Raw genomic sequence first — 15308 nt, forward strand, 5'->3', positions numbered from 1 at the left:
AGGCCAGCAGGAAGAGCACAAATATGCTGCATTGAATGTGCTCCTGGGCTTATTTGTGACCCTGGTGCACGGCCAGAATTGCATCAGACAGGATCTCCCCAGCTGGAACCAGCCCTCCCTGCCTGCTCTTGCTCCCCACTTTGCTTCTCCGGCTTGCCTTCCTGAATAGCAGACTTGCCACGGTACCAGTGTAAAGACAAGCTGAAGAAATGAGCCGGCTGCGCCACCTAACAGAGTTAATGATAGCGTTTCGGTTGCACAGGGCTCCTTGCACTCAGTCTTGGGCAGTTACATAAAATTACAGGAAATCCAAGAGAGAAGATTTCCAAGGGTGAAACCTCTGCCTTCTTTTTGCCAGGAAACTCCCACACCTCCTAAAATTGGCTTATAAATAATACACATACCATGTATCCTTCTACTACTACTCTGGATTCATGATAACTTTTACACGGAGGGCAGAAGATTGATTTGCTATAGAGTACTAAAAGTCTCAGCTCCGACTATACCAGTGGAACATGAAGTTCATTTCTGGTCTTGTTAAGACTTGTGATTCATCACAGAGAATAAAATAAACTAGGTGGCAGGCAATTAGTGTGCATTGTGTGAACCTAATGGTCCTGTTTGTGGTGAGCAATGAGACACAAACCCATAATCAAGGCATAATTTGTCTTGGGAAAATTTTATCTTGGGACTGAACAGAGACAGAAAACAGGAGTTTTAAGCCAATGAGAGAGTTGCAGCTTTCCAAGCATCCCCATGCTCATTGCCTGCTCTTGAAGCCCAGAATACATGTAAAGTGTGAGTTTCTGTGCCACATCCCTTCATAGTGTATCAGATATTCATTACTGCTTGGTTCCCTCCCGTACTTTGTGTATTCCACTTGAAAGTGAAAGCCTACTTAAGATGTTTTAAGGGATATGAAAAATATTATAGGACTGTAGTATCTCTTGACCTGTAAAATCAGACATCTTAGTACCAGGAATTCAGCTGTGTAAAGTTCAGGGGAAGATGCATAAACCTCTAAATACTGCTTTAAATAAAATTCCCGTTAAACTGTGCTTCCAAAACCAGCTTGTACTGTAAGCTGTGCGGCACAGGAATGTCTGTACCCCAGGCCGGAGCTGGATAAAAAGGACTGATCTTGTAAATAGATGTGTGCAGCTCCCTTCCCTTTGCTTCTCTAATGCACCTGTGGTCTTCCATGAGATGGCACGTGTGCTCCTGTCACATATCTTTTGACCTATATTTTGCACTATGGGCCTCATCTATAGTGCAGGGTTTCTGTCCTGGCCAATCACTCGGGTCTGAGCACACCCCTTTGGCATCAATAGCAGCCGCTGGTTGCATGAACTCCCTGTTACACCTCCGCCTCAGGACTAGGATTGCTGTTTGGGGTAGGTTTTTGGATGGATTGATTTGGATAAAGTTTTTTCCTGATGAAGGGAATGGTCTTTTGGTGAGGTATCATTCTAATGGTGGAAAGACTTTCTTGAAGAAGCAGGCTTGCAATATTTCCTAAAAATTTTCCAGTTTGGATTTCTCTGATCTCTCTAGAAAATCCTTAGTTAGCAAGACCCCTACATAACATTGTTTTTTCCCCCATTCTCATGAGCTTTGTGATCTGCATTGCTTTAGACAGGCTCAGTTTTCATAGACAGAAATATGATCTTCAATTTAGCCAGACCTTGAGCCATTAATTGCTTTGAAAATTACAGGGACTGGACGGGAGGCCTGTAGCAGGGTCTGATGTGTTTATGACACTGTAAGTCATAGAGGAGGTGGGTCATACTTGCTCCATGCATCATCTTCACAATTAGTTTCAGATACAGTGAATTATAGATACTCAGTTTAAGGTGATGAATACAAGGAGAACTGCATCCATGTGCTGGTCCAGGAAGAAGAGATGACACTAGAGGTGACAGAAAGCATTTTTAAATACAGGTTTAAAGACAGCATTTTAAATTCAAAGTTTACTGATTCAGACAGCATCCTGAGGTTTTTCTTGCTTATGGCAAACATGCTAAGTGCAAAATCTTACTGCTCCTTCAGAAACTGGTGGCAGCACTGACTGGTGTCTTGCTTGCATTCAGTTTGAGCCAGTTTTCTCATCCAGGAGCTCATTTCTTAGAGGCCTGGTGGAAAGAGTTGTTCCTTTGGGGGTTTTCTTTGCCCAGGAGAGCATGGATTTGTTTCACGTATTGTGGCTTTATTATTTCCAGGTCTCTTGAGCTACAGCAGTATGACATGGCCACACTCGGTGAAGGTTGGTGGAGTAGATAGTAAGGTCTGGTCAGGAAATTTTCTTTCACAGCTTAGTTCCATACATATTCAGTTGGTCTTGTCAGGAGAGTACACGCTGACAGTTCTATAGGGCAGTCGATGCTTGGGTCTGATACCTGGACCACCCTGTCTAGGCTGATTAGCTGGTGTGCTAGGTGAAATACCTCTGCTAGCTGTGATTCCGCTGTGCTGATTGCAGAGTAGTAGAGGGCTCATTTTGTCTCTTATTCTGCAGTGTCATAGTCCTGTAGGAGAAATTTGTATGCTGACAGATGGATTTAGGTCGTTAGTTTTTTATTCTGTTGGCCTTGTAGCTTTTTGCTTGCAGTCCCTGTGTAGTTCATCTACCAACCACAGTGATCTGCTTAGAAAAGACTGGAGGTTGGACAGTTTCCAGTACAGATATCAGGGGTTGTAGACATCAGGTAATTGTTGTGTTTTACAGATTTGTGGGATTTTGACATTAGATTGGGGCCATTTATTCTCATCAAGTGAGATGAAATCTAGAAGAAAAGCCTTTCAAGCAAATCAGCTACAATTGTTTGTTACTCTTTCAGGAAAGTAGGTTCTGACTGTGGCCCACATGAGGTGAAGGTTAGGGGCAAGAGCATTGCTGAGTTGGGGAAATCTTCTCTATCCACATATGCTGAAAGAGGAGGACCCAGTCTGCATGTGCATGGGACTCCAGAGACCACTTGAGAGAATCCCATGGTTTCTATATATGGAACAAAATCAACTATTAGATCATTTATGTTGCTTGTTTGGAGATTAAGGACAAAGAAGACCTGAAGGACTGTGAGGGATTTCAGTACCAGGCTGGTCGGTACATCTGTATGTCTCTCCAAGGAATGACATCAGATGTCTCTTTACTAAAAGGAGCCAAGGGGTTCTCCTGTTCTTCAGTTTTTGTGTTTGGTGTTGATCTCTTCTGATTTGAGGCCATGGAAACAGGACCTTATGGGATAAGCAAGGTGGGCACTCTGTCCGAAAGCAAATATGCAACCTTCAATACTGTGGTCCACCAGGTTGCCTTCTTGAGAATTGAAGGAACTGGCTTTGTTAACAGTCAACATCATAAATACATGTTAGGTATAGTACTGGGATAGTAAAAAGTCTTTCAGTTGGCCTAAAGAGTCCAATTATTACGTATATTTCTATGCCATCTGGTTACACATCCTTATTTTCAGTAGTGTTTAATGGCAACAGCTTGTAAGTTGGTATCATCCCATGGGTTATGGGTGAGCCATTAAAATATATATAAAAAGCATTGAAATATGAAAGCTGCTAGGAAAAGGAAAGGTCTATCAAATATTTACACTAGATTGTGAGTCAGCTGCTTCACAATTAGTTAGTGAATAAATAAAAAAGAATGTCACCATTATGACAGTAAGAATCAAGTTTACCAGAAATAACTCCCCGCAGCAGGCAGGCAGGGAGTGTGAGGAGACGCCATCTCGTGCACTGGTTGTACTTCTCCTAAAGTCAGCAAAAGCCTCTTCCTTGCTTTTAGCAGTAACTGGGTAGGCCTCTGTCACTAGGCCTGGTCCTGTATTGACTGCTTCCATGTGGAAGAAGAGGAGAGCTGCTGGGTCCTGTTACATCACCCTTCCTATAGGGAAAACCTCCTATTAATCAGAAGTGGACAAATGGACACAAAAAAAGGACTTTAGGTTCAAGGTTGCCTCACGTTTGTGTACATACTGTGATCTCAGGTCATGCTGCTGTTAGCCTCTGTATGCACATTTAACTCATGTCATTAGAGAAATACGATTTGTGTGTCTTGGGGGCCCTCATTCGACATAAGGGTCTTGGATGCTTACAGAGGATATGTTAGTAGCAGTGCGGTCTCTGATTTCAGATTGGCACCGAATGGGACGCCAAGGAGAGGCTTTTCCGGAACTTCGGAGGACTTCTGGGGCCGACGGACGAGCCGGTGGGCATGCAGAAGTGGGGGAAAGGCCCCAACGTCACCGTCACTGTCATTTGGGTCGATCCTGTCAATATAATTGCCGCAACGTACGATATCCTTATTGAATCCAGCGCAGAATTTACTCACTACAAACCACCTTTGAATTTGCCCCTCCGACCTGGTGTCTGGACAATTAAAATTTTGCACCACTGGGTACAAGTAGCTGAAACCAAATTCCTCGTTACTCCTCTCACCTTCTTTAATCGGCAGCCTATCAAACAAGGTAAGTTTTATTATCTGGTTCCAGAGATAGTATAGTTATCATATCTTTATTCACTGTAAATGCTGCTGTTAAAAATGGAGTTGCACTGTATTGGAAAAGAAAGGAATATTTTAGATATTAAATCAGAAGAAATAGTTGTACCAAGACAAGCAAAAATGTCTGCATCCAGTCCATAAAACACAGGCGCTTTGAACAAAAGGCTATTTGTATCTTTAAAATATTCATGGTTCAGAATCCAAAGAACTTTAGAGTCTCAACAATCTAACAGTTATGATAAAAACCTTAATTTAGAAATAGAAAGAAAAATGGACTGTTTCCTTTCTTTGCTGCTTTTCATTCACATTTGCTCAGAGAGATGTACAGACATTTAAACTCTTATCTTGACAAAGTTATGTGTTTAATGATAAAAGCATTAATATATGAAATGCTGAATTAGTCAAAATTACCCTAGGCCAGAACTTGTACGCTGACGTATTTATCAGATCCAGGCATTCACTTTTCCCTGATGCCTGCCAAAACCTGCTTTGTAAATACCAAGCAGTTGAGTTGCAGAAATGCACGTATGTGCAAGGGATCGCAGAAATTACAGGAGCAGACCCATGCTCACTTTTTCAGCAGAAAGCCATTTGCTTCTCTGCCGCAGTAGCACTGAGCCGTCTGAAACGCAGCGGTCACGCTGAGGCCGCCGGAGCGTGCCGGCTGCAGCAGCGGTCTGCGCGGGAGCACGTGTTCACGTGGCTGTTCTTCAGCAAACGCCGCGGACACTGGGCCGTGGGAAGAGAGAACATTTTGTAGCCACACCTGTTCTCTTATTCAGTAAGATCAAAACAAGTTTGTTGCTATGAATATCTTTACCATTCTCCTTACGTGCTCAAGTGCTTCCATCTGTCTAATATTAATATTCATAACTTTAGACATCTTAAAGTTGCTAGATACATGAATGATCCTATTAAGTTTTCAGAAGTTCTTCTTCCTGACAAGGCAGCAAATAAACTGAGTCAGGCATGTACCTTCCAGTATAATGTGCTGCTTCTGTAATGCAAACCTCCCCAGACAACTGCTGGGAGCTAATGCAGCCCTTATCTCGCTCGACGGGAGCTTCGTTCTACACATTTCTCACCACCAGCACAGCTAACTCACTGATTTCTTCTTCTAACATTTGGTGGCATCGTTTCTTAAGCAGAAACTAAACCACGAACAACCTGCTGCTGTTATTAGCTAATAGACAGTGATGAAGTGGGAAGAAACACCATGTGCAGAAGGAAGACATTTTTAAAGTTTGAGGCAACTTACTTCTAAATGCAGGTATTATTGACTTGCCTCTTGTAAATTAATGAATTCCATGTTCTTGGCTAATTTAACAGTTAAGGCGGAAATCGAATGGAAAATGTGGCATGTTGCCAACCTGTGATAAAATTTGCAGCCTTTTACCTGTAAGGCAAGAGCAAGGGTTTCTCAGCCTGCAGCCAGGAGTCCATGCTTCGTAACTCAGAGACAAAACCCCCTGTGGTCCAAACTCTGAATCTGGAATAACTCCACTGAAATTACGGAGTCACTCCGTATGGCCACTTAGGTAACAGAGAAAAATGACCCATTGATTCCCTGGGAGAAGCTCAGGCTTATATTTTTTGTTAAAGAGCCTTATTCACTCATACAGTAATTACAATCTACTACAGGAATGAGATATAAAGCTTGGAAACAATATTATCTGGGAAAAACTCCTCAGGAATGATTCGCTACTGATGTTGTGATGTATAATCTCCAGATGTCTGAGACATGAAGGTAAAGGAGAAAATTAACGACAGGGGCAGATAGTGACACTCCGCTGTAGTTAAATACTGTAAGCATTTACAATGCAAATTTCTGCTGTTTGGTATTTTTAAAGTTTTCTCTCTCAGCGACACTATTGTACTCTATGCAGGAAATTGTCATCTAGCTTTGATTTCCAGCTTGTGTCAGATTGACACCACTTTATTATTTAAATATATTTTTCTATGCCAAATAAAGGCATTGTGAGAGTATGACAGAAGAATTAGGACTTCTAAAAGAACAATTTCTGTTACATTGTAAACAATATGACGGCTGCCAGAAATCTTCTAAACTGAAGGAATAGTGTTATTGTCTTGTCTTAACACTGAAAATAAAACATGCATCAGACTTAGCCAGGAGCTGTCAGCGGAAAAGGATAATATATTCTATTAGGGATTTCTTGAAAATTTTGTTCTCCCCACCATGCTCCTCTCTCCTCTCCTCTCCCCTAAAATTAAAGTTCTTGTCATAAAGATTGCCCTGGAAAATGAATAGCTACTCCAGAAGTTTTTTGAATGAAGACAGTCATTCATACATTTCATATCACTTTGCATGTGATTTGTTTGGCAACGATCAGGCCTACGCTGTGCCGTGCCCTCCAGATGTAGGAACGGGCCGGCCACGGAGTTACACACCTGAAAACCTGTCCATGCCCCTGCACGTAATTTGTCCGTGTCATCTTAAAAAGTGTTTGCCCGAATCTGGCAACAGCGCAGCAGCTACTAAAATCTTGTATCTTCACAGCATGAACATTTCAACAATCTCAGTATTTCTTAGATCTCCCCAAGTTAGTGTTATAGAGCTACGCGTAACTTCAGCACAGCGCGCAACAGGGCAAACTCGCTTTCTATTCCCCAGCGCCATGAAAAGAGCAACTTGTTCCTCTCTTGAATAATCAAGCAAAACGTGCTCGTTCCTATATTGTGGCTCCCAACATTCATGATGAAAGTTAAAAATAAAAAAAATTAATTCTGGGATAGCTATTAGCAAAGATGTTTCATTTAGTAATTTATAAGAACAGCATATGCAGCTAATTTATTCATTTTCTGTGCCCACTTATTTATTTATTTTGGCCTAGAGTCTGTTCGTGCAAGTAAAACCATAGAGGGAAATCAGGGACGGGTTTTTCTGTGATAGCAAGTCCAGATGTGCATAATTGACAGAATTTAAATTGATCTAAAAACACAAATTCATTGCCCTTTTCAAAAAACTGGGGCTGTAAGAGCCCGTTCTTTAAATAGAGTTACTGAAGGCACCAGGAGGCTTGGTGCATTTCCACTGTAAACTAGACTCCCCAAACTAATTCAGGGGAAGGCTGGAATCTAATTTTTTATTTATTCTTTCTTGTCCTCGTCCCCCTCCAGCCATCCAAATCCGTTTCTGCCTTCTCCAGTTCTGTCACTAATCAGTTTTGCCTTCAGCAGCTTCCTTCTGGCTCGCAGTGCCACTGCATGGTTTCCTGGTTGGGCAAAGAGAAAAAAAGGAGGAAAATTAAACAGATTTGCCAGATAACTCATTTGGCAAAATCTGGTTCATTTGCTCCAGCAGGCGCCTCCTTCCCCCAGCGCCCCATGCAGACAGATTCAGTTTTCTTCTTCTCAGTGGCGACTTTGAGTTTCTAACCCCTTGGCTGAGCTTGCTGAAGCCGAGTAGCGCAGGGCTGCTAAGGAGCAGCGAGGTGCCCCGAGGGTTAAACTGTGCCAGGACGCAGAACGGGGGGAAATGTGGAGGAGGAGGAGCAGGAAAGGAAGGAGATCGCTAGCAGGACGGGGCTTCATGCTGCCCGCTTTAGGCAGCCTGAGCTGAAGCGCGGTTCGGAGACCCGAGGCCTGACGTCCGTGTCCCCGGTGCGGTGACGGGAGAGAGGCAGAGCCGAACAGGAGGCACAGTTCAGAGCAGTCAGCCGTGAACGGAGGGTGGGAGATCCCTTGGGACAGAGGACATGCCAGCCCTATCAGTCCTCTTCCCCTCCCCAGCTATACTTTGAAAAACACAGGAATTAATGTAGTATTCACATCCTCGCTCAGGCTGATAAAACCTCTACTCATTATACAAGAGAAGCCACGGAGAAGGGCTCGGAGACCCTGTGGAGAGGCAGCGCGGTCCCTGCGCTGGGCAGTACGGCCCAGGGCCGGCACGCGGGGCAGGGGAGCCGGCACGCGGGGCAGGGGAGCCGGCACGCGGGGCAGGGAGCCGCCGCAGCCCGTCTGCCCGGTGGCGGGTCCCTCACCTGCCCTTCTGCCGTGGTCCGCCACAGCCGCCTTCTGCCCTTTCTCCACTGCTGCTGCCTATGGTTTCCTAAGGCCCATTCCTCAGCACCCCCCGTGACTCACCGTCCTCCTCCCTGCCCTCGCTCAGGGCCTGCAGGGCGCCGGGCACCAGCAGAGCAGCTACCAGGTGACTGAAGTGATGTAAGACACCATCAGGATGCTTCACTGGGGTTTCAGACTTGTGCCAGAAAAAATATCCCACAGGAATTACTGTTTGTTTTTTTTTAATGGAGGGATGCAGAAGGATGGTTTGTATCTGAGCATGCAGCGAGAGCCAGCAGTTCTCAGCCTCACCCAAGTTACCAGGTAGATTTCGGTACTGGTGAAACGGCGAGTGTTTGGCAGAGGTTGGCTCTGCGGCCCCCTCGCCCCGCTTGCCCCCCCGGCTCCCTGCAAAGCCGTCGTGCCAGGCGCAGCACACGCATGTTCTCCGGGGGCAGAGGGGTGCGGAGGAAAAGCCAAGGCAATTTCATTTTTAAATTGGAGTTTATATTCATGGCAAAGTTTTCACAGTGGTCTCCCAGCTGGAGTTATGATAATGAGTTGTCAGGCGTTTAATATGTAGTACCTGTTTCATTAAAGCTAAATAGGTTACTGTGAGCCAGTGGGCAGATAGAGCCCCAAAGCTCAAGCTGATACCAACCACTGGATTGGGGAAAAAAAGGGGGGGGGGTGAGTGGAATAAATAAATAAATAAAACACTTCTTCCTTCAAATGAGAAGGGCAGGGAAGGAGAGCAGGGGCTTCGTTCCCGCACATGCTGCTCCAGTCTGCGCACCCTCCAGCTGCAGCTGCCCGTCCCAAAGGCTCGAAGGCATTAGCAGACAGACCAGCATGCACACATGCATTCCTAAGGCCTTCTACCTAATCCATATTTATGGATCATCTTAATTAAGTATATACTGGGAAACCTTTGTTTTGCCATTGGTTATTTGCAGTGGCTCAATCAATTCAAATTGCATCTATAAGGATTATAAAGTGGGTGGCGGCCGGTGCCAGAACTGCTGTGAATTCTTTAAATTACCTAGAGGTTATGTGACATGTTCTTGATAAACATAATAATAGCAGCAGGCAAGTGCGGGGCTGCAGAGGAGCAGAGATGCACAAGAATCGTCATGCTGAGAAAAACCCCAAAGACAGGGATTTGCTTTGAAATTTAGTTCAGATCCAGTTGACAAGGAGTCGATTAGCTTCACAATGAGCAAATGCAGCACTGTCTTGTTTGCTGCGAGAGAAAACAAACAAAATGCCAATAAAAAATTACCTTCTTGCCAGAGGGTTTCAACACAATTCAAGTAAAGAAATAAAGCTGTACATTCAGTATTGCTTTAAAAAAAATCACCAGTCTAGCACCTTAATGTGTACCAAGGTAACCACATTTTTCATTCCTTAGCCCACTGTCTGTCTAAAAATCATTTGCTTTTTCTGCAAAATACTGAGCAAACCCCCACAAAAATGCTGAAATCCCAGCCTGTGTGACAGACTACGGGCTGTGTATGTGCTCCAAAGAAGTTATAGTAAAAAATGCCCGTTGAGAAGGGAAGTGCCCTCCCAGAGTGAAGAGCAAACAAAAATGGGGGACAAAAATAACTCATTTTAAAAAAACAGCCATTTAAAGTCAATGGAACATATTTTGCATTGATACATAGCCTGCATCCTCCACTGAAGTCAAAGGGCTTTTTGGATGTATTTCCTGGCAAAAAGTCTGGTTTAATGCCTGCAATTCCATTAATTTTTGAATTGGTTGCTCTAACTGTACAGTTTTAAAAGTCTAAACACACATTTCATAGAGGAAAGCCTGACATTCTTCATTATTTTTTCATGAGAAAGGAATGAAGTGTCAGTCCCTAAATACTAATTCGGTATCCATGTCAAGCAGCTCGCCCTACAGCGTTTTCTCTGTGTGTCCAACCAAGGGAAGGAGTCAAACAGCCACATCTTCCTTTTGGCTCTGCAGCTAATGCCAAGCTCTGGAGAAATTATTTTAGCCCAGATCCTGAAGGTGCAAATCGGGCAGAATTTGAGGCACATCATAATGCCGTTGTGATCCTCAAGCCCCTGTTCAGCTGTTGCTTTTCTCTGCTTTTCCTAAGTCCTTTGTAGGGAGTGCAGACACCTGCGGGGGCATTGGTCCCCCTGCGGGGCAGGCAGACCCCTGCCGCGTTGTGTCAGGGTTTCCTAATCTTTCTTCCATCAGAGAAGCAGCTCTTAAGACACTGAAAAACATTGTGGGGCGTTTTCCATTAGTACTAGCCTCTGCATTATTTCCTTTTCCTATCTGCTGATGATATTTATGTATTGCTTTTCGAAAAAGGCTGTGTTCAGTTGCATTTTACACTGTTACCCTCATTTCTGCTGGCATGCTCTGGACATGCAGCCAGGGCTGGAGCAGAGCGCTGCAGTCGCTTAGCGGTGCAGAGCAAAGCGCCAGGGTGTTGGCGCGAGACGTGCAGCATGTCTGACACCGGTACAGGAACAGCAAAGTGAAGAAATGGAAATTTGTTGAAGATGCTGAGCTTATCAGCCTGATCTTAGCAAAAACACCCCACTGGTCCTAAGCAACAGGGGCCACAAATTCAGAGGGGATGGTTACCTCCTGCCGAATGACCATCACCAAGTCCTATGTTTTTGGTAGGTTTCTTTCCCTTCCGCATAGCCACGACATTGCGGAGCATGGGACACATCAGAGACCGAGCGCTGGCGGAGAGCAAACTCCATCTCATCCCATTATTTGTCTGGAAAAACGTCTCTCTCGTTCCCTACAATAAACACATGCACAACAGCCTTTAATTCAACAAGCTCTCTAGATTGCCTGTTTCAATCAGATGATCCTGCTAGTAATGCCAACTCTTATTTGTTTTGGGATTTTTACTTAGAATGTTCCTATTTAATTAATATGTTGACAAACAGTCTTCCATATTTAATTGCTTCCAAAGGAGGAAATTTAATCATGTGTACTTGTTCTGTTTCTTAAACTGCAGTACTCTGGCAGAGCACACTTTTCACACATGTGCTTAGCAAAGGCTCGTTTTTGACTAGAGGTTATTGTGGGCATCTACCATTTAAAATAAAAGAGAGTTTTTGATGGATACAGGAACAGTAAGTGATATATAATGGTGATGGGGATGTGCCGAATTAATTTAATTGGGGATTTGAAGTAACAGACTTACACAATATCTGACATTAAAGACTCTGCAAATGTAACAGCAAATTTCCAATTAAATGTCCCTTTTCCCTCTAAATAAATGTGCTGATTTATTGCCAGCATCTGAGATACTGTCCTCTGCCTGGAAGAAAGGACTCAGTGTCAATCTGCAGTGCAAGCCGCAGGGACATGTGGAAGGAATTGTAGACGCTAATATTTAATTCCTGGCCTCTAAATGGTATCTGAGCGTTGTGGCTTTCCTAGCCTGGAGGGCCCTGAATGGGCCCATTTTGTGTTCTAGACACTGTGTACGTTGGCAGAGCTCAACGTGTCCTCTGTGCTGCAGGGAGGGATGATGGTAAAAGAAGTCAACTGAGAACAGAAAGAAATGGTTGAAAATTTACTCCCTAGAGGCACTGAGTGAATATTTTGAGAGGGTCGCATCCTGGTTTTATGAGTAGCCCCTCAGTCCACACTCAGACCTTGAGAAGCAAGTGTGCCTTAGACAAGGACTGACTGACCCATAATGTCCAGCCCCAGTTCTTTAAAAGAGTTTTAGCACAATTATGGCAATCATTTTTGGTGCAATATCACAGATTTGGAGGATGTGTTGCATTTTGCTGAAGTAGAAGAATTACTGTAAGAAAAACAACAGCAGTGCAAAGAAAAGTGTCATTAGGAAATGTTTTTGATCCATTATTCAGCACAAGAGCTTAAAATATGATTATGATTAAAGAGTACTTTCCCAGTAAGAAAGACTGGAGTATTTCCAGAATGATGCTGGGGTTAAGTATGTCATCAGCCCGGTCCGGTCTGTCCAACATGGTGCTGTTATCCTTCCAGTGCCAGGAACGATGCCACCCAGCGTTTGCAGGCAAATGGAGCCAATGAACATTGTGACGTCTCCTCAGCCCTGGGGAGGGTGAATCCAGTTAGGAAGGAAAAAAAAAAAAAAAAAAAAAGGCTGAGATCTTTTTCTTAGCCAAACTGATGACAGCACTTCAAGGGTTGGCAGCCTTCTCACACCAAATATCCTTGAACTGTTCCCTAATTTCAGGGCATGGTGTCCTGTGGGTGTTCACGGAGGCTAGAGTCAGCTGAACGGGGTGCATCTCCCTCAGCTTCCTCCATGGTGAAAGAAGTAAAATTTGCTTCTCCTGCATGCCAAATTAGCTTCTCCTGAGAGGGAGCTGCACATTGTTCAAGGTCCAGGTACGATGAGATTTTAGCGAGCGCCCAGACAGGAAGCCCATGAGGCTGGGTCTGCTTTTTCGTTGTGTGTTGTCGAGAACAGCTCATTTCCAGGGCCACGGAAATGGATTGCAGCGCACCACTGACTTTTGGCTTTTGGTTTGCTGTGACCTTAAGCCCTGAAGAAGTCTTTTCCTCACTAATTTTGGGGTTTCTTTTTGCATTTCCAGAGGAAGCCATGAAGTATCACAATGGGCCTCCAAGGAACGCGTATATGGAACAGAGCTTCCAGGGCTTGAACCCTGTCCTAAATATCCCCATCAGCGCCGCCCAGCTGGACCAGGCCAGGAGGAATGCGGCGCTCGTGGGCACCAAGCTGGAGAGCTGGGTGGACTCGCTGGTGGGCAGCGCGTGGTCGGCGGTGGACGTCTGCAGCAGCGGGGCCACCTCGTGCCCAGTGATGCAGGCGTGCAGTCAGACGGCGTGGAGCTCGCTGAGCCCCGACCCCAAGTCTGAGCTGGGCCCTGTGAAACCTGACGGTCGGCTGAGGTAGCATCTGGTATGCTCTTCTTAGGCATAGGTTTTAAAAGGGAATTTAACCTTGCTCATATGTGAATCTCATGGCAGATTTCAGAAGCCTAAGGAAACGTTATACCTTTTTGTTACATGTTGCAATATAATTCCTAAAAATCTGACAAAGCCTTTGGCACTGTTCTCTCCGTCAGCTCAGCAACCTCTATTGGGTTGGTTAGGGCCATGGCCATACCACGCTGCGTTGTACCCACGGCCTTTGCAGCGCTGGGAACAGTAACAAGAAGTTAAGGAGCGGGCAGTGAAGGAGCAGCTGCTAAAAGTGTTTTTAAAAAATAAATTTGTGTGTGCTTCTGCTGTTTCATAGGCTTTAATTATTTTGCTATCATGACTCAATCACAGCAAAATTACCTTTTATTTATGTTTCCTGGGAAGGTTGGTTACTGCAGGCTATATCCCATATGGCTACATTACCTTACGGAACATGAAATATGTGGGATACATCCTTGCTCATGATTTTTTTTTTATAACACAAAGTAATTCTGGACTCAGCTAATGTCTGTTGTTACCCTAGTTGGGGAAAATGAGCAAAAGCAGTGTTATTTTCAGACTAATTTCCTGATAAGCTCTAAATGGAACCAGTGTTCGCAGTCATCATTTTTTTTATTGTTCATGCAGTCAACTTCAGGATCTTGGTACTACTAGCACTATTTTTAAAAGCAAAGAAGCATTTTTGATTCCAGCCCATTTGATTTCTGCTTTTTCTTAAGCCCACCAGCACTGAAGCCTGTTCGCAGACTTCCAGCGAGCGGTATGCAGGAATTGGGGGTAGCTTGTGATGTGTCTGCTCACACCATGTGATAAGTCTTCTCATGAGGTCACAGTTCAGTTCCTCAGAACAGGTGAAACAGTAAAATTTGGCCCTTTGCACTTTAGAGGTGAAGATTATTTTTCTCAATGGGAACAAGATTGGGACCTAAAGTTGCAGCAAACTAATTCTTCCCTAAATTGAGCAGTGGCTAATGAGTCTTAACACTAATTTCCTAGCTTGGTCTCAGATCTGCCAGCTCTTAATGAAGATGGCTATTCTTAGGGTTGCATAGGGCATGTGGGAGGTTGTGGTGAGCAAGACAGGATGGTTCCTGACCAAAGCCACGAGCTGAATATGAAGGAGAGCAAGGCCATGTTTCTCAGTGCTGTTACTTTATTCTGTCAACAAACCCCACCTTTGCCTGTGTTCGGATTTTGACTTTCTAGCAGGCTGCATCCTGTTTTGAATATGTACATCTCACATCATTTTAACCTGCATTTTCTGTACTAGGAAAAAACATTCATTTCCATTCCAACAACTTTTAAAATACATGTTTTTATATGCACATACATACATCTCCAACTGAAGCATTTTGCATTTGCATAGAACATGCACTTTGGGGGGGGGGGGTGTTGTTGCTGTGGTAATCTCTTGATAACAACATAACCCGAAAAGGCTATTAGAAGCTCTTGGGTTAATTATAAAAAAACCTGTTAATTTAGTGAAGTAAAGTAGCTGTTTACCCTTCTGTGTGCACGTATAACTTTCCTTTCTGCTGATGAGAGTTATGCTTCCACATCAGGAGGGAAATAGACCCTTAAATCATTCCATAATTGTATCTCACGGAAAGGTTGAATTCCCTTTTAAACAACAGTTGCAAGATGACCATAACACACAGGTCCCAGTGGCTCGTTATATTTCTCTCCATAGTGTTGGTTTAAAGCTACTTGCAGTTTGCTTTGGACTTGAAATTGCGGTGTCAGCTGTGCTGGCATTAAGGCAGAGCATTTAAATGTTTATCATCTGGCACAAAAATGGATGCATAGAAGGAACAATTTAGATATTTATTATTTATGTTT

The 15308-nt window shown here is 44.1% G+C and overlaps 1 protein-coding gene across 1 annotated transcript in view; it reads left to right on the forward strand.

The window, feature by feature from the left end:
- The window catches only part of XYLT1 (xylosyltransferase 1), a 221350-nt gene extending 207592 nt beyond the window's left edge, over positions 1 to 13758 (forward strand). Inside the window, exons 10-11 of the mRNA XM_067306545.1 lie at positions 4139 to 4472; positions 13118 to 13758. Of these exons, the coding sequence (XP_067162646.1) occupies positions 4139 to 4472; positions 13118 to 13440 (657 nt within the window). The 3' untranslated portion in view covers positions 13441 to 13758. The remainder of the gene's footprint in view (positions 1 to 4138; positions 4473 to 13117) is intronic.
- Positions 13759 to 15308: the final 1550 nt, after the last annotated feature.

The sequence above is a fragment of the Apteryx mantelli genome, chromosome 16 (genome assembly GCF_036417845.1).
Source record: "Apteryx mantelli isolate bAptMan1 chromosome 16, bAptMan1.hap1, whole genome shotgun sequence".
Lineage (NCBI taxonomy): Eukaryota > Metazoa > Chordata > Aves > Apterygiformes > Apterygidae > Apteryx > Apteryx mantelli.